Source organism: Anas acuta, chromosome 7 (assembly GCF_963932015.1).
Source record: "Anas acuta chromosome 7, bAnaAcu1.1, whole genome shotgun sequence".
In the NCBI taxonomy this organism is placed as follows: domain Eukaryota; kingdom Metazoa; phylum Chordata; class Aves; order Anseriformes; family Anatidae; genus Anas; species Anas acuta.
In genome coordinates this window covers 33,645,564-33,664,228 of record NC_088985.1, presented here as the reverse complement: position 1 = coordinate 33,664,228, position 18,665 = coordinate 33,645,564, and the positions used below count along the sequence as shown (strand labels likewise).

Below are 18,665 nucleotides of genomic sequence, written 5' to 3'. Positions count from 1 at the left end.
CCCGTACGTGCTGCCTCCTCCACGTCCCCCTGCTCAAAGCCCCGCTAGGCCCGGCTCAGAGTCCCGAGGGTCCCGCAGCGATCCCCAGGGCACACAAGGACACTCTGCAGAGCAGCTTTCCCCACAGCAAGCAGCAGGGAATGCCCTTTCCCCATTCCCACAGAAAAGGAGCCCTGGCAGGAGTGACAACATGACACAGCCAGAAAATGGGGTGCAGGGCGAGCAGCCGCCTGCCCAGCCCCTGGCACGCATCCATGTGCTGTTTGTTTGCTTAAGCAAAGCCCAAATGAGATGGAAAGACGTGACAGCAGCACAAATAATACTCCTGTCCCGAGTCTTCTCTATGAGAAGGTAATCGCCTGCCACACAAAAAGTTCACCCCACAAAAAGCTCATTTTGTTTTCCCTCGCTGAGCACACCGCTAACCCTGCTCTTGGTTACCCTCCCTAAACTAATGACAGAAAATAAAGTATGCGACCCATGACTGTCCCTCAAAAACCCATCAAGGTGTCCCAAATCAGTCCAGTTTATTGTAGAGGGACAAAACCAGATTAGCACTGGCTGTGGCAACCAAACTGTTACACTTGTAACTATTTCTATATAAACAGTTGCCTGCACATACCAAAACACATTGTTTTTGCAGTATGGATACTAAGTTCCAAAGTCTTCCGTCTGTTTCCTAAAACAATGTGAAAGAAAGTGAATGGTGGGGCTGATTCCCTCCTGCCCCCATAGATCTAAACACACCTCTGCCCACAGGGCCATAAAGCTACTTACAGGTCCTTCTCCACCCTTTGCAACCGTCTTTGGTCCACTCTAAGTCAGCCTGCAGCGGGACCTGAAGCCTGGCGTCCTCCTCCCACACCACCAGCTCAGTCTGTTACAGCTCCCACCCTTTTGCTCATACCCAGGATGTGTGATTCAGAATGGAACAACCTCAAAAGCAGCTAAAGGAGGGCCCTCCCCATACCTCTTCCACCTGGAGCAAGGGGCAACCTGCAGAGCAGCTGTTTGCTGAAGGAAAAAGCCATCACACACAGAGTTATATTTATATTCTACTCCAAAGGGGATGCTTTTCAGATTAAATGTCTCTGAAATGGGGTCCTCAGCACCCAGTCCTTCCCAGGCAGCTCCAGAGGGACAGAGATGTCCCAGGCAGCAGCTGCAGGCAGCAGCTTGCCCTCGTGCTTCTTGGGATTCAGGCACAAGGAGACGTCGGTGGTGGAACCAGGCCATGGTGAGAAGCCTCTTTCAGGTTTCCTGAGTTAAACAGTAAGGGCTATTTTAGCCATTCCTCTAAAGAAGCCTTCTCCTCACCCCCAGTAATTATACTTGAATAATTGTAGGAGGTAGATTAAATCACATCACTGAGTAAGAGCTGGTGAGGTTCAGGGACAAATGGTTCCTTTCTTCAGGAACACGTACACAAGTGAGGACAGACACAGTTCACATCCCCAACTTCAGTCACAGTACAGATGAGCATGAGACCAGTTATTCCCAAAGTGTTTATCCACTAACTTACTAAGATCACAAAGCTATTTCTGAGAGCTGACATCCCCGAAGTTGCTTTGTGCCATACGGGCTGGCTACCAAGTCATTCCTTCTATGAAACTAGGCAATAATCTCTGCTTCAAGCACTCCTCTCTCCCTTCCTTCCTTCCCCACCCTGTCCATGCTGACACAGGCTTCCTGACTTCTCAGTCCCGTCAAGTTTAAAAAAAAAAACAAAACAACAAAATAGGGACAAAAAATAAAAGCTGTTTCCTTTTCCACGCGGAGGACTTTTCCTTTTGCTAAAAATGTCTCTGTCCTAATATAGCAGTAGCATCAAACGTATACAAAGGCGACGTGACTATATAGGGTCAGGCAGAGATTAGGGAAAGTGAGATTTTAAAGCAAAAAGTAAACGGCTAAAAATAAGCGAAGGCTGAACATCTGCTTGGAGAGCTAACAAAGCATCACAAAACCCAAACGCCTCGCCAGAGGGCCCAGCCAAGCCGGGATACCAAACAGGCACAAACTGCTGGACCCTGTGTGAAAACACGGCAGTGAAGTCCTCACAGTAGCACCTGCCCCCCTCACACCCCACTGCTCACTGTTATCCTTCAGCTTTTTCCCCTTATGCCTTTCCACACAAAGGGCAAACTTTCTCAGCCTTTGGCTAACGTCACCGCTAACGCTCTCCATGAAACAAACCCAGCTACCAGCACGCTGCTGTTTTTAGAAGAGCTCTGCTCCTTGGACTTCACGGAGCACAGTTTTTAAGTAATTCTCTAAAGCTATTTCCTGACCCTTGGCATACGCAGCCCCCCCAGGTACTCCTGCCAACCCCAAGGCACACACCAAGCAGCACTGGTCCCCAGAACATAAAATACACGATGGGGAAAGCCCCCCCTGCAGATAAGGCAGCGCTGCTTCCACCTGGCACAGGTTCCCCTCTGGCAGCATAACGCCATCCACGTGGCAGGCTGGGAGACAGCCTGATGTGGGGGAACACAACATTTTCAAGTGCCTGCTCAGGTTTCAGTGTCCCTGTATTCACACCAGAGCTCTGCCTGCTGAGGATTGAACACCATGCTGCAGCTCCTCGGCCTCAGCACGAGGTTAATGGTGAGAGCAGAAGCTTCCTGGCTGCTCTGCCTCTTCCCTGTGGCCTCCCCTGCAGACAGCTCGTTCAGCAGCTGCTTTCTAAGCTGCCACTTTTCCTGGTACCTGCAAGATTTCTGCCCACATCTCAGGCAGAGGAGTTACCGTGGATCCCAGCTAAGCAGAGGCCTCCTGAACAGAAGTGCTGCTTGCACCTGCAGCACAAGCAAAAAGATGAGATGTGCCTGGCCAGGATTTCTCCTAGAGCGTGTCTGCTGGCAAACCAGAGTGAACTTGGCCTTTTGGTTTCATTGCTAAACAAAAATGCTTGGCAGAACAGCCAGGGAACTTTTCACCTAATTACAGAATTAGGGCACTACTCTGCGGATACAGTAAATAAAGTCTGGTATTGAGCAGATGATGCCACCACGTCCCTGATCGATACGTTACCAGCAGGGGAGGAGAGGCAGCCAGTCGTCCTGAAGAAACAACAAAGATAGAGTTTCTTGACTGACAGATGGAGGGACAACCTGATCTCTCATTACGTGCTGCCATATGGAAGACATTTAGCACGAACTGACCCCTGCCTTCCACGCACCATTGTTTTCCCCTGTTGAAGGGCACACCATCTGCATTGTACGACACCCCTGATGGGGAAACACTTATGTGGAAACAAAAGGAACTTATGAGTAAATAACTAAATATGTTGAAAAAAAAAAAAAAAAGGAAGAAAAAACACATATTTACTGTATTTTATTGTATATTGACTGGAAAAGCAACATGGCACCTAATAACTCTAGGAAGAATTTAGAAGTACAATGCACAGGTGTAACCAGGAAGCATCAACACGGAGACAAAACAGGTGTGTGCATGAGAATTTTTCTGCACTCACAGTGAAGCAGCAGGGCAGTATTTCTCCACAAAATGCCAAAAAAAGCAGTGCCTTTTGAAAGATCATCTTATCTAGATAGGCAAAGAAGCGCGCCATGCCACAGGTGAAGAGAAGGTGAAGGATAAGGCAGTGACATGAAGCAATGAGAATTACTGAAACTTCCCTCGGACAAGAGGAGCGCAGTCCTGCCACCACTGATCCTTGTGGTGAGCGTAACCTCCTGTGTTTTCGGAGCACTGCTTTCAAGTTCGATGTGAACAAACCCCAAAGGCAGCTGTGGCTGCTACTGCTGGAAAGCAGAAGCCCAAGCGTGTGCCCACCAGCTGCATCGCCAACAGGGAGTGGGCAGCCAGCAGCACTCTGGGCAGGAAAGACAAGGGCGAGGAGAACACGCAGGCTTTTGTGTCTAAAGCTGTTACAAAAATAAAGGAGGGAGAAAAACAAACAATCCTGATAACAGAAACCCCGAGACCAACTTTTGCACGCTTATGATAAAAGCGTTTTAAAGACAGAACTGATGAAGATCAAAAGAAAAGGTGTGACGTGATGAACCTTCAATCTCAGATCCAGATAAGAATGTGAACAGGGTGAATTCATGAGGTTTGCAAGAAGCAGTAAATTAAGACACAATGAAAATTGCTCTTCGTAAATGTTTCCTAAGGCAACATTTACCATAGGCAGCCGGGGTGCCTTTTTGCCTACAAACAGCAAACCATCACCCCAAGGGCAGCAGTCGTCTAATTCAGACTGCATTCAGGAGACCATGTATAAATCTTCCTAGCACTTTTGGTGGTGGCTTTTGATTTTGTTTTTGTTTTCCTCCTTCACACCCAGAAAGCAGCTCAGAGCTCCAACTCAATTACTGCTCACTCTTTTCTAACCAGCTTGCTACTACAGCAGGCAACGAATTAATGAGAAAAAATAGAACCTCTTCCCCCCCCCCCAAAGAAAACAAACCTTTAACCTAGTTGCATTTATGAAAAACAAAGAAGCACAATTCAAATTAAAACTTACAAGAACTGGAAGAAATCCACATCATTAGCCTCCTATGTAAACTTCTCTAGATCTTCCTGCTTCACCCTGATCGTCGTTTCTCGCAGATTCACCCAGCACCAGCAGTCTAACTAGCTTGGGGACAAGGGAAGACCAGCACCAGCTACACACCAAGGTTACCCAGCTTTTAAGGTGGATTGTGCAAACGCCACAAGCTTCCTTCTGCCTTTGATAGCATACTGTTGCTCTTTCAGCTAACCAGTTTAATGCTAGCTTAAATATACCGTGCATGTTTACACTCTGCTGGGTTCACAATGACCGAAGGGTAAACACACCCTGAGAGGCTTCCTCTGCTGTTGGCAGGTAAGGCAAACCTACGTGCCCAAAGATGTTGACAACCCGACCGCCACCAGCACAGCAAGGCAACAGTTTCCCTCCTCAGTGCAAATAAAAGCAGACAAAAGGCCCTGTGTCCAGCAGAAATGAGACACCTGAATGCTTTATAGTCAGCATCGTGGTGGTAAGGAACTTCTCAGGATTAAAGATTAAGAAAATGACTGAAGGATCACCTAAAAATAATAACGGAGTGTAATGCACCTTCATGTTGTTCGATCCTCTGTTCCAAAGTGGTTTGTTCTTGGGGAAGGGTAAGCAGCATCTTCTTCTGAAGGTTTTGTTTGAGTGAGAAGATTTGGATTCTGGTAAAAATTATACAAACGCTACACCTGCTACAGACTCGGCAAACCCTTTAGAAACCACCTGCACCAGACACATATCCACCCAAGAAGAGCGACAGCAATATCTTGGCCAGTGCTGACCTCTGTGAGCCTCCTCTCACCCCCCAGCGAGCAGCTGGAGCAGCTTCCCACCACGCCAGCCCTTCACAATACCTTGCTGCAGTCAGCTCCGCAGCATCCCCGGGCTCAACATCTCCGTAAGCCGCAGGAACGGGCAGCGGTTGCTCAGAAGGATCGAGGGCAGCAGCCAACTGTATATCATCACCTGGCCCAGGAGGGCTGCGGAGAGAAAAGACATGGAAAAAGGCAGCCTTAGAGGTCTGAGTTATTGCAGCGTTATTGTCACTTGGCTGGCTGAAGCCCCCGCTGTTTGGCATGTGTGTGCTGACTCGTGTCTTAGGGAATGCAGGGAAAGTTGGTATTTTTAATGTGAGTTGCGTTTGTGTACAGCTTTACTGCTCCCCCAGGACTGAAGTCACTGGAATTTTGTCTGTGTTACAACTGCAGGAGCAATGAGATAATACAATCCAGCAGCAAATTAAACCAATTGTGATTCTGATTTTCAAAAGCAAATGAGAAAACGAGCTACTGCTTGAACAAGGGAAGCGGCAGGACCCCCTTGACAAAAGACCTAACACCCAGGGGGCTGGAGCCTGGCTTCCACCTGCCCTGGGGCTTCTTGCCCCATGCCTGGGCAAGCAGGACAACCCCTCATATTGGCACTAAAAGGCTGAAAGGAAGCGATCTAGAAACCCATCTTTGAATCAATAAGGAAGGGAGCCTTGCTGAAGAAAGTTTTTTGTTTGTTTGTTCTAAACGAAGGCACCAAAGCACAGGAACCCCCTGCAAACAATGCTCCTGTTGCCTGCTTCCACCTGACTTTCCTCTGTGGCCACCCAGAGACCAAGGTCCTGGAATTATCACCTTTCTGGGGAGCTCACCAACATCCCTAGGATTTTTGTAAAACACAAACACCACCTTTGGTCAGGGTCCCAGTTTCACACCTGCGGGTTCCCCAAGTGGTGTTGAGGCGCTGCTTTTCTGAGCTCCGTACTGCCCATGTTGAAGCCTGCCTGAACACACTGCTCACAGTTTGCTTATTTTATCCCAGCTGTGCAGTAGCACGTTCACATGGGAAAAGCCATTTGTCAAGCTCGTTTTCTTCTTATTTTTATTCTAAATTAATGGCCTTCGTGATCCCCTGTAAGCTCTCTCCCTGCCACCACACCACCGCCAAGCAGAGCAGGGCTGAGCCACCCTGTGCAGTGCAGGCCTCAGACACATACACTTGGCTACTTTGGAAACTTACAGAATGGCTTTTATCTAACTACAGCACCAAACGATTAAACGTCCATGTGTCCCCTGGTTTAACACCACCTCGGGGCCCAGGCTGTGTTAGGAAGGGCTGAGCTGAGATGCCTCCCAGATCTGAGGTCCTCCAGCTGATGAGTACACAGGAGAGGTTTTCTGTCGTCACTAAGAGTTGCACACACTTGGGTGCTGCCTCTGCTTTCCCTTAAAATGAACATTCAGAAAGTACCAGGGTAGACCATGGCAGCAGGGCACTGCCACTTCTGTCCCACATGCATCAGGAGTGCCAAGGGCAGACGGGCCTTGTTCTAGTTTGTGACCCGAGCACTAAGAGGCTGTCCTACAAACACAAAAGCACAACACAAGCACATCAAGTGCTCCTTGAAGCTGCTACAGGTGTGCCCTAACCCGGTGAGAAGTGCTTGCTCTCAGCCCCTCACATCTGCTGCATGACAAACCCTGATTTCCAGGCAGCCTGCGGACACCAAAACTTGAAACTCGGTCCCAGAGCCTGGGCAGGAGGTGGTGAAGCTGTTCATCGCCAGGCCACGCTGCTCAGTATGGATACCCGAGGAAGCCATCCACCCGAGAGCTGCTCAAACAAGTTCCCCAAGCGAAATTCCCGGGCACCACAGCCGCCCCAGGCACCCGGCCTCCCCGGCCAGTTTGCTTCTGAACAAGGCCACGAGCCTTTTCCATCCCGATGCCCACCTCCTGGGTCGAGTCCGGAAGAGGCTCTACTTAAAATGACTTCCAAATTCGACTTATGACAAGCATGACTGAAATACTTCTCCAAGGAAAATACTTCACAGTTTAACAAGCAGTTGCTTACTAACAGCTGCAGCGAGCACGCTAAATTCAGCCCAGAGGCCGAGGCGAGCAGCCTGCTGTTCGTGCCACAAGTGAAAACGCTGACCACCGAGTGCCCTTCTGAGCTTCACAGCTTCAGTTTTAAAGGCCCTACCTAATCTTGAAAAGGGATTTTCCTCCAAGTCACTGCGTTAGGAAGGTACACAAACAGCAAGCTTGACCCACGCGACTCATGCGCGCTAAATACCAATGAATGAATGAGGATTAGCCACAGAAACCTATGTCATTTCTTCTGGTTACATATATGAATCCTGGCTTCTGTTTACATAATAAGCTTTTGAAACAAGGCAGGCAGGGTATTTTAAATACCTCGAGAAGCACGGACGGACGCAGAAGCCAGCAGGTTCAGCTCCCAGGCGCCAACTCCACCAACACAGCTCCGGTGGCTCTCCCACCAGCACCACTGAGATGCAAACCTTTAGGCCCCAAATTCCTACCAAAGTTTGAAAATGTTTTGAGGCTGGTGCTGGAGACAGAAGGCAGCTACAGGTCTTGGCATTTTCTGCCTGTCCATGTTTTTCCAATCAGGAGCTGGATGTGGCTCCCTTTGAACAGTCAACAACAACAGCTCCAAGTTTACTCCGAGGGAAACCCATAAGCATTTCAAGCCCTGCCATCTCCCAGTCCCAAACATTTGGTTGCTTTTAATGAGATAACAGGAAAATTTATAGATCCCGCTCTTCCTCCAGAAATCTCTGGAAAACAGCATAAAACACCCCCAGGGAGGATTGAGTTCTCAGCATCCTCATCATGCGCTATTTCATTTTCCTCAGGAAACAAGATGTTGCTCACCAGGGTAGAACAGGGCTGGTAGACAAAATCCTCAACGTTTTGTACTTGTCCTGACAATAACTCAGGCCCAATAGCCAATTTTTGAGCCTCTGTTTACACACGTAAATCGATTCATCGATTGCAGAAAAGCATTGAGAGGATTTGCTATTTCTGAGTTCTTACACTGCAATTATTTCCAAAGAAAACAAAATCCAGTGGCACCTGCATCGGTTCACATACATGAACACATTCTACCTTGTAAAATTTCTTCCATTTTAAGTAATTCCTTCATAATGTTCACTTTTTCCCTCTCTTAATTTTGTAGTTTATCTCACACATTTGCCACATTCTTTGAAGTAAACTTCACGTGGGGAAAATCCAACAAACTGCCCTAGTAACTCTAAGCACCTTTGGTATCTACGCTCTTTAAAAGTATTTTCATGATTATTGGGACTCCCGTTGCTAGATTTAGCAGATCAGGAGGTAAGAAGTTCTTTCTTAAATTAAAAATCAACCTCCCTGGCATCAAACTAAACCTCACCTTGTTCAGGAGTGCCACAGAAACTGCCAGCACAGGATTAAAAACAAGCAGCAGACAACTCATCGCTCCTTCCCCCCCAACTTCTGAGATAATTTAAGATCTAACATTAATTCGGAAAAGCAGGAGATGCTCAGATTAAAGCAAGAAGCCCAGTTTTACTTCTTAATGAAGTCAGGGGACATCCGTCCATCCGAGCGATGCCCCCACACCAGCGCCGAGCAGCAGCGAGCGCAGGGCCCCAGTTGTTTGCACGTGGGCAAAGGCAGGGCTCTGCTGGAGCAGCCAAGCAGCCCCCCAGCCTGAAGTCGGAGTTTAAACACACTGCCTGCCTTTTGTAAACCCCACAAAGACTCGCTTATGCTTTCGACTTCGCGACTTTGGAGCAAATCTCTCCGGTTTCTTACGTGCTCCGAAGGGGGAACCGCAGCGTGAGCGGCTCACGGCAGCCCCCGTGTTTGCACCGAGGGGCCTCGGTGCGGCACCCAGGAGGTGAAGCTGGCACATGGTGGGGATTTGAGTCAAATCCTTGGTGTAAAGTGGCTCAGGAGTTGGAGGCTGTGCCCAGCATGTGGGATCTCGGAGTGGGTCCGGGTGCCGAGCAGCCACGCTGCGATCGCACCCATCCCCGGGGGTACCCGGTAGGGCCCCCACCTCACCACGGGTAATCCTGTGGGGCCGTCGGGGCACAGGGCGAGGGAGCAAAGCCCTCGTGGATGGGTGGAAAATCGCATTTTCCACGAGGGAGCAAATCCCTCGTGGATGGGTGGAAATCCCGACCCGGCACCCAACTTCTCCTCCCTTCTCCTCCCGGGAGCAGTGCCCGCCGCCTCCCCATCCACTCTCCCTCCCCGGCAGCTGCTTACCACGGCCGAGCAGCAGCAGCATGAACAGCCCCGGGCTCCGCCGCCCTCCTCCATCCCCTGCTGTCGGGGAGCAGCCCGGGCCTGGCCCCGCTCCGCCCGGCTCCCCCGGCCCGCCCCGGGCAGCCGCAGAGCGAGCCCAGCGCCGGGGGGCGGGCGCCGGCATCGCCCCCGCCGGCCCCTTCGCCACAGCCCCGGCTCGGCACAGCCCGGCCCGGCTCTACACGGCCCCGGCTCCTCCCAGGAGGATCCCGCACAGGGGCCGGGCCCGTGAAAAAAAAAAAAGAAGGAAAATGGAATAAGGGAAGCACATAGGAAGGCTCATGGACGGCGGCCGGCTCGGCTTCCACAAGTTTTTTCCTGTAACTTTTTACCAACTTCGCTGCTTACAGCCATAGAGCAGGGTGAATCCCTTCTATCGCGCTCAAATTCTTGGGTTTGAGCCCATCTCCTAAACTCGCACTGTAGGAACGTGGGCCCTGATTAAGCTCTTGGGTTTCCGATGGGTTTATTGCAACAAAAGACCGGCTGCCTGGCTAACGAAGCCTCTGCCCGCACCCCTGTATTTCACATTGAGTCTCTGCCCGGGGAGATGGGTATCAGGGCTGTGGCAGCCACGCCACACCAGGCTAAACATCTGCGGTGCCAATCCCACAGCCGGGCTGCTGATGGGCTCCTGGCTCACCCTGTGCCAAGAGCTCGGGGAAAATGCTGGTGCTACAGGGACTGAATTCAGCCCAGCCAGAGTTTGGGGGCTGACTTGATGTGCCCCCTGCACATAAACTATTTCTTCTTGTTCGATTTTCTGAGCTAAAAGAGGAAATGGATTTTGTCCAAATTGTGTATTCCAAGAACACATTCACATTCCTTCCACTTAATGCCCCCAAACCGATAAGGACTGTCCCTAGATGAGCTCATTGCCCCGTCACACCACTCACACACCTGTATGGGAAACAGAGCGACACACCAAGTGACCCCAGAGAGCAGAACAGACACCCCAATGGGCACAAAAAGCTGAAAATCCCACAGAATACCCCACATCGCCTGGGCTGTGAGCACACAGGGGCCGGCTGCTACCACCAGGAGCCAGGACAGCGAGGAGGAGGGCCAAGCACGGGCTGGGTTTGGGGAGAGCAGCTCTCTGCCTCCCAAGCAGCAGGAAACCAGGGATGGAAAAAGTGACTGGGATTTCTGATACAGGTACAGGCACTCGGCCACCCTCTCTCATTTGAGGGGGAACTAAGCCCTTTTGTCATCTGGAAACCATTTAACAAATGGCTTCTGCAGGTATAGCAGCCCTGAGGGGGAGGGAGACTCCGGAGAGAATGAGGTTCATTAAAATAAACACTGATTTGCTTCATAGTCTGGCACAGACTGCGGACACAGAGTAGCTAAATTCCTGCTAACAAAACCAAATTTAGCAATTTTGGAATTAAATGGTCACTTTGCTCAAATAACGTGCCCTCCCTGTACATTCATCAGTCTCTGGGCACACCAGGAGCCCTTCCCCTCTCATCCTACCTCAGCCACAAAATCTTTCCAATTTTCCTGCTGGTGCCCCCTGTGTGGGCACATCCACACCACTGAAATGGAGACAAACTGATAGGCAGCACCTGCAGGAGCAGGGAGTCAAGGTGCGTTCAATTACCTGCTTCTCCTGTGAGAATTAATTGATCTGCGTTAATAGGGGGCTTAGGGGAGGGGAGAGGAAGCAAGCTGGGGAGCAACCTCCCAGCTGGTGGGAGATGATTACAGGCTGGGGATGGCTGGGAGAGCCCTGGGATCAAGGAGAGAGGGAGACTGAGCTGGAGAAGATCTCCCAGGTGGGAGAAGATGAACATGTTGCTGAGATGAGCTCTTCAAAAATGCAATGGGCACAGCAGGCATGTCTGTCCTTCATCCATGCTTCCCTCGTTCCTCGCTGCTCCAAATCAGAGTCAAGTCTGGCACTTCCAGAAGTTCTGGATGTCAGAACACCATTTTAGGTTGTATTTTTAGAAATCTGAACTTCAGCTCAAGGAACATCATAAAGGTAAAGCTCTCATCACCAGGAGGCCTGCCAAGTGGTCAATATGCTGCGAGGCTGCAGGTGGACACCTGGTGGGAGCCCACGATGGACGTGAGTGGGAGTGGTGACCCACGGTGCCTCCCCCCGAGAATTCAGTCAGAGAGATTTTCCCCGAATCACTTCCCTTCTGCCAAACCAAAGCACTCAAGCGGGGGGTGGGAAATGAGTCAGCCCTCAAGGAAGAAAAAAAAAAAAAAGAAAAACAAAACAAACCAACAAAACACCATGAAAGGACATGAAACTGGTTTGAAAAGAATGTTACGTTAAATAAATCTTTAAAATGCGGTTTTTCTTTTAAATTTGCTTCTGGTTCTGGGAGTACAGGACGGACTCACATCAGACTGACAAGCTTCTCCCAGTAGGGACGAGAACAAGATGCTTTCTTCTCCAGCCTCCATCCCTTAAAGTTGGGATTAAGATTGTCACCAGTCTACAAGCAAAGCCAAATACTACGATATTTGTGATAAACTTGCAGAACAGCACCATGTGTGTTTGTCCTGAGTAATGAGGCTGTCATGTGTGACTGATCATTAAGAAAGCGGAGGGGAATTTTAAATTTTTCTTGGTGAAAACTTAGTGCCTGTTTTCAAGGCCATTTCCAAGAAAGAAAACCGTATAAATGCACTTAAATTTGTTTAAAATTAAAGAGGAATTTCTCTTCTTCATTTCCTAGCCAGGGGTTCAGAGTCGTACCCTCTGCAAAACCACAGAATCAATTAGTTGCAGAGCAGCTTGGCTTAGAGACCCAAGCCACTTCTGTACCAAACACCTGAAATTTTTCTTTCCACTGCTGTTCACATACAAATTGCCCACAACATCATTTGTGGCGGTTGGAAATGAGGCTGTGCAATTCCCAGCAGTTTTTATTGGCAAGGCTTCGAGATGGCTGTCTCCCAGCCCTTCACCTTCAGCTTCTGCCTTGAAAAAATAAAAAAAAGTTAAACCTTAAATCATTACATTCTGGAGGATCAAAGTGATAGGAAACTGGCTTTTTGGTAATTTCCAAATAAACAAGTGATTTAAAGTGATTTAAAAAAATAGTGACTCCTAGGCTAACCTTAGAGCCTCAAAAATTCCAGCGATAGCTTTTCTAGCAGACCAGGTTTATTTGGAGTTTCTATCAGAAAAACAAGATTTGGAAAATGCTGATTGCAACAGGAGTTTGGTGTCCAAAAAAAAGAAAAAAAAAAAAAAGAAAAAAAAAGAAAAAAGTGGACGTGGAAAATCCTGGAGACTTTCAAATATTCAGCACAAACCAACTCTATTTTGACTCATTTAATGACACTGTTAAGAAAGGGAGGAGGGAGCTTTTAGAGCTTTTAGTCTCCACTTATTTTCATGACAGCTAAATTTTTTCCCTTAGTTGTTAGAAACCGAGCAATGCATACATAGTTTTTGCTTGCATTCCAGCAAGCAAATTCATTCTTCTCTGCCTGCTGCAGCTATTCTTAGCTGGCTTTGATATTTCTATCAGCCAGGAGAGCATAACAATGTTATCATGCTAACAAATTCCAAAGATTTTACATAAGCTCTTGAGTGCCTTTTAAAAAAAAAAAAAAAAAGTGGCATTGATTACACTGCTCATGTTTCATTAGCCAAAGGAGCTATGAAAAAACAATGGGCTGAAGGAATAAAAAGAAGTTTGATGAGTCTCGGTCTCATGAAGCAAGTGCTCGGAGTTTTTCAGGGCATCGTTTACATGGAGAGGCCAAGAGGCCAGGTTTGAGGCTGGAGAACACCAGCTGGTTGAGGCCAGCAGATTGCTTAAATCCTGCTTGTCTACATACAGCCTATTCTCCTAATTTGGTTTTTATAAGCTGAAACAATCAGATATCCCCCTTGCTTAAGTGACTGATGGCAGTACAGCCTGTGTGGGAGGGTCTGGGTGACAAAGGATCACAGGACCGCACGGCAGCTTTCTCCCTTGCCTGATGTGTCAGAGCCAAACCCTGCTGATACCCCTACACAACCAGGGAAGAGGACGGGTTAGAAAGCAAAGCCAGAAGAGCTCCCCAGAAAACTCTTACCAGGGAGCAGAGCCCAGGCACCTTTCAGCAGCGAGAGTGAGATTCACACAATGGAACGGGGCCGGACCATGACAACAGCACCAGATGATGCCTCTCAGCATTTCAGGTGGACCTGAGAGCCTGGAAAAATTAAGCCTTTGATTGGAGCAATTAAAATCTCTCCACTTACTACAATTTGAGAAAAAGAGGCTCTTCAAGGCTAAGGGGATTCCACTACAAGAATTAACCTGCAAGATACTGGTTGAGGTCCATGTAGAGGAACAGAGTGCAAACAGATCCAGAAAGCATGGAATTTTCTTACAGAGTACCCAAATTAGGCATTGGGATGGGCTGCCCAGGGAAGCAGTTGAGTCACCATCCCTGGAGGTCTTTAAAAGATGTTTAGATTTAGAGCTCAGTGATATGGTTTAGTGGAGGACTGGTTAGTGTTAGGTCAGAGGTTGGACCGGGTGATCTCAGAGGTCTCTTCCAGCCTAGATGGTTCTGTGAAATGCTAAGGCATAACAAAACCTAGATAAGTCCCTCCTGCTATTAGTGATACATGTGAGCTCCCACAGACTTAGACACATACTGCTAAGACACCAACACTTGCATTTTAAATTCTCACGTTACCTACTGAGTCTATCTACAGGCATTCTGACTATTAGCCCCTAAAGCACACATCGCCTAAGGCCAACTTTAATGTCTTTGCTAGATCATGACAGCAACAGACAACTGCTACCTGTGGCCATTTAGATTTGGGAACAAAGACTGCAGAAGGCTGCTCGCCTCGTTCATTTTGAGAATCTAACTCTCAGCACTTTGCACACTTGACCTTTTCTTGTTCAAAAAGCATTTTACCTACAGGAGATCTCAAAAAGGGCAGAGAATGTGGCCTTTGCTCAAGTCGGGGGAAAAAAAGATAGAAGGGAAAACAGAAAGCAAAGGATAAGAGAAGTACTAGGAGCTCTGGCTCTTCAGACAAGGCTCCAGAGAAGTCTGTTAGGAAGCACTAGTGCAATGCAAGCATGCCAAGATGCAGAAAAACTGGAAGGAAGCCACATCCAAGTCATGGAGAATATGCCCGTGTCTGTAATTGCTATTCTCAGAGCTGCCCTCCGCAGGGTTCAAAGCTGGGACTAATCCTACTTTGCATATTCTATTAGAAACAGGGACAGTGGGGCTTGCTGCATGGCATCCAGCTCTGCAGGAAGCCAGAAGATAAGAGTTGGAATACAGAAAATACAGGAATACATGTACGTAGGGGACTCAAAAACAATTTGGGGAAAATAGGTGGCTTACTTGGAAGAAGCAAAGTTGAAAGCCAGTCAAAATAAAAAAATAATCAGAAAGTAATTTTTAACTTAATGAGAAAAGAATGATACTAAACTGCCTGTCCAGACACTGGACAAAATCTCACAGCATCCTTGCCAGACTTCTTTAGCAAATCCCTGTATTTGACTGAATAAACTTAATTTCTTGAGAAGCACTGAAGGGTGTTTGAAAAACAGCAGCTCATCTATCAGCCATGTGAATACATACCTAACAAATGTGTGACCAAGGTTCTCAAGTATTTAACAATGTTTTCTGTGTAAAGATGTATCTGCAATTCAGCAAGACCAGGGATGATTTACTTCTGTACTTCAGCAGAGGAAGAGATAAATAATAATAAAAAAAATAATAAAAACAACACAGCAATGCGTCTCATACCTTGTTTTCCACTGGCATGCGCTTTCAGTACAACAGGGCATTCTGTCAGATCAGCATTTTATAAATACTTTACACTGATTTAGCCACTGCCTAAAGCACCACTCAATTAGGTCAATGGCATCTGCTAAATGGCATCTGGCAGAGCTCCCTTTGATTTCTTAGAAAGAAATATGGGATGTCAGTTGGGTAAAAGCAAAATCATCCTAATTTTATTCTTCCACTAATAGAAAAGTCCCAAAATTACGTATCACAGGCTCGACCCTGCAGTCTTCACACAGACAGAATTCCCACAGAGCTCACCAGCCAGCCAGGGACTGCAGGCCGAGCTCCTTGCATCTCAAAAAGGATAATGGTGCTACCAGTTACCCCTTCCGGGGATAACAGGGACAGCGAGATGGGAAAAACACCGAGAGAGAATTCAGATGCAAAGATGTCACGAAGAAGGTGAGGAGAGAGAGACAGACTGTTTAACTTTGTGCATGTTATTCAGGTGTAAATCACCTGCAGCTATTTTTCACCTTTCTTTTCTGATCCTGACAGGCTGCACAGGTAAGCTAATTTTGAATTAAAAAAAAAAAAAGAAAGAAAAAAAGAAAAAAAAAAGAAAAAAAAGAAAAAAAAAAGAAGAAAGAAAGATGCATATAACCACTGTTTTGATAAGTTTCCTTTTAAATCCCCAAATCCTGTTTTTGGATGCTAATGGCCCGAAGTGTTAGTGCTCAAAACCCACTTGACTGATCTGAAAAGCAGCTCTACATTCCTGGTACCTCATCCAGCAGGACTGCTAAAATATTTAGCACTGTATTTGTTATGCAGACAAAAAAGGCCAAGTCAGTATTTAGGAAGGAGTGAACGTTCCTTTTGTACAATCGAACTTGCCAATTTTTGATGGCAAGAAGAAAGCACAAAGATGATCCCAAAGTATGTCTGGACCAACTTTAGCGATCGTGCCTGACCTCCGTGTAGGACACGGCGTTTTTCCAGTAGCTTTGCGGATGCCAATTGCTGCAATGCACTTTCCATATGAGAGCACTGTTTATATTCATTGGTGATGTCAGTCAGTGCAGCACAACTCTCGATTTTCCAAAAACCATCGGCAGCAGTACGACAGGGCCCACGGTACAGTGCTACAGCTGGGGAAGGCCCTGACGTACCGTGGTGCCTCAGTCCCCTCACCCTTTAAGGTGGGTGTTTTATGGCTGAGGCTGCACTCCCAGCCCCAAGCCAGGTCCACAAGCATCTCCACAGCCCCAGAGCACCCAGTGGCTGCAAAGGAGCCGAGCTTTGCCACACCACCGGGTCAGCCACTGACGCCCTCTGTTCTCCACACCTCACAAACGCACGCCAGGAATGACAAAATCTCTGCCTCTTGGCACCTTTTCCAAGAGACGATCGCACTTGGCGTGTACCAGCCAGTAGAATTACAGAGAGCTATCAGGAAACTCCACACCATCTCTAAACACCTCAAAATTTTGATATCATTTGCTATTTTGATCCACGCTCTGCTCAACATCTGCCATGCCCCATGATGCGAACTGAAGCATTTTGGTGGCGTAAGGTAGAAGGACTCCCTGGACACACACAAAATGGACATACACAAGCCTCCTTTTCCTCCTTGTAAATAAATGAAGAAGTATGGAGTAAAAAAAACTCAAGTTTTGTTCTTTTCTGAGTAAAACTCGGACAAAGAAATGAAGCAGCCAGATGCCCAACAGTAAGTGTACTTCCAGAGGAAAGTGGGGCTGCTGCTTCAGCCACAGCCTCCTTTCCAAAAATAACTTTCCTTTTCCACTGAAGATTTGCAGGGAAGTTACTGGTGCCGTGCTATTGCCTCAGAACACAAAAGTTTTTTTTTTTTGTTGACCACTGTCCCACTCCTTCAGGCGGTGGGGCAGGGATCACCTCGGATCCCGCTGCTCTTGGATGTCCTGCTCATCACAAGGGCACCCTCCTGCCCCGTGCCACAGCTGGAGGAGAAGTAATTCCTCCACAGAAAGAAATCCTAGCAAGGACTGGATGTCCCAACCACAACTTTGCCCCTTCAGCGGGGTTTTGACGGATGGGATCTCATAAGAGGTGGAGCTATGCAGAGGCAGAGGAGGTGGGAAAAAGCTGGTGCTGAAGTAATTCAGAGCATAGCATTTCTTTCTCCTAAATACAAGGTACTTCTGTTCTGTGGTGATTTTTGAGGGGGGTGTAAGGAGTTTTTATCTCCAGACTTCACCCATCAGGCCCAAATTCCCACACCGAGCTCCTCGCAAAGCACGCAGCTTTATGCACAGCCACCATAGTTCACACAACCAGAGCAACCAGAGGGCAATCAGCACCTGGAGGCCGCTCTGGGACAACCAGACGGCTGTGACCAGAGCACACGCAACGCCCAGCACAGCCTGAAGCTCCACTACACAAACCCAGCTTCGAGCTCCGAGGAAAAGCCAACCGGCCAGCGTGTCCAACCCTCTGAAGAGCAACCAGCCAGCCCAGCTCATCTCTTCTGCTTCTCACCCACACAACAAACTCAGGTCCCTGTCAAAAACGAGCCTGGCCGAAAACAGAGCCCCCTCCCTACCTCCTGCCCGTGCCTGCCCGCTCGGTGTGAGCGCGGCCCCGCCGTCGCAGCCGCCTGTCGGCACAAACCCGCCCGCTGCCAAAGCAGGTGAGCGTGAATTCCTGACACACATGCAAGTATGAAGCAACCACTCCACAAATCGCCAGCAGCTGTTCCGAGAGCCCTGCCCTGCTCGCCACAGGTATTTATTTAAAGCGTGACACCCGCCCTGCTGCACACGCATGCGCAGAGCCTGGGGCCCTGAACAAGGCCACCACAACCACCACCACCACGGTCATGGCAAGGCTGTGGGACCACGAAGCCGCCCATAAAGGGAAACACAAAGAGAGGAAGGGATCTGGAGACGAACACCAGGCTCTAATTTCATTGTCACTTCACGGGCAGAGCCTTAAAGAGAAAGTCGTACAGGCCAGACTCCAGCACTTGTAGCCCCACGTTTTGTTGGTAAGACGAACTGATGAAGGAGAGGGGGACAGCAACCAGGAAACTTTCTGGGGTTACAAAGAAAGCATTCATCCTAACTCATAATTCTTTTGAATTAACTGCACATCAAACTGGGAACACAGGCAGCAAAGTAGAAGCTCCCACAAAGAAAGCCTTTCTCATTTCTGCTAGATTTTGAAAAATAATAATAAAAAAGCAACAATTCCTAGACTCTGTGAGTCCCAGCTACAAATTCACATTTGAAACAACGTCATGTCATTAGAAACACTGAATAATACAGTGATCAAAGGCGCTGTCATTGCCATTA

General features: G+C 48.2%; 1 protein-coding gene across 14 annotated transcripts in view; it reads right to left on the bottom strand.

The window, feature by feature from the left end:
- Positions 1-18,665, bottom strand: part of TACC2 (transforming acidic coiled-coil containing protein 2) — a 125,430-nt gene that overhangs the window by 66,448 nt on the left and 40,317 nt on the right. For 13 of the 14 annotated variants that reach the window (XM_068689029.1, XM_068689037.1, XM_068689042.1 and 10 more), the window contains one exon: positions 5,362-5,487. The exons of the other annotated variant lie outside the window; for it this stretch is intronic. In XM_068689029.1, the coding sequence (XP_068545130.1) occupies positions 5,362-5,487 (126 nt within the window). The remainder of the gene's footprint in view (positions 1-5,361; positions 5,488-18,665) is intronic. 14 annotated transcript variants of the gene reach the window in all.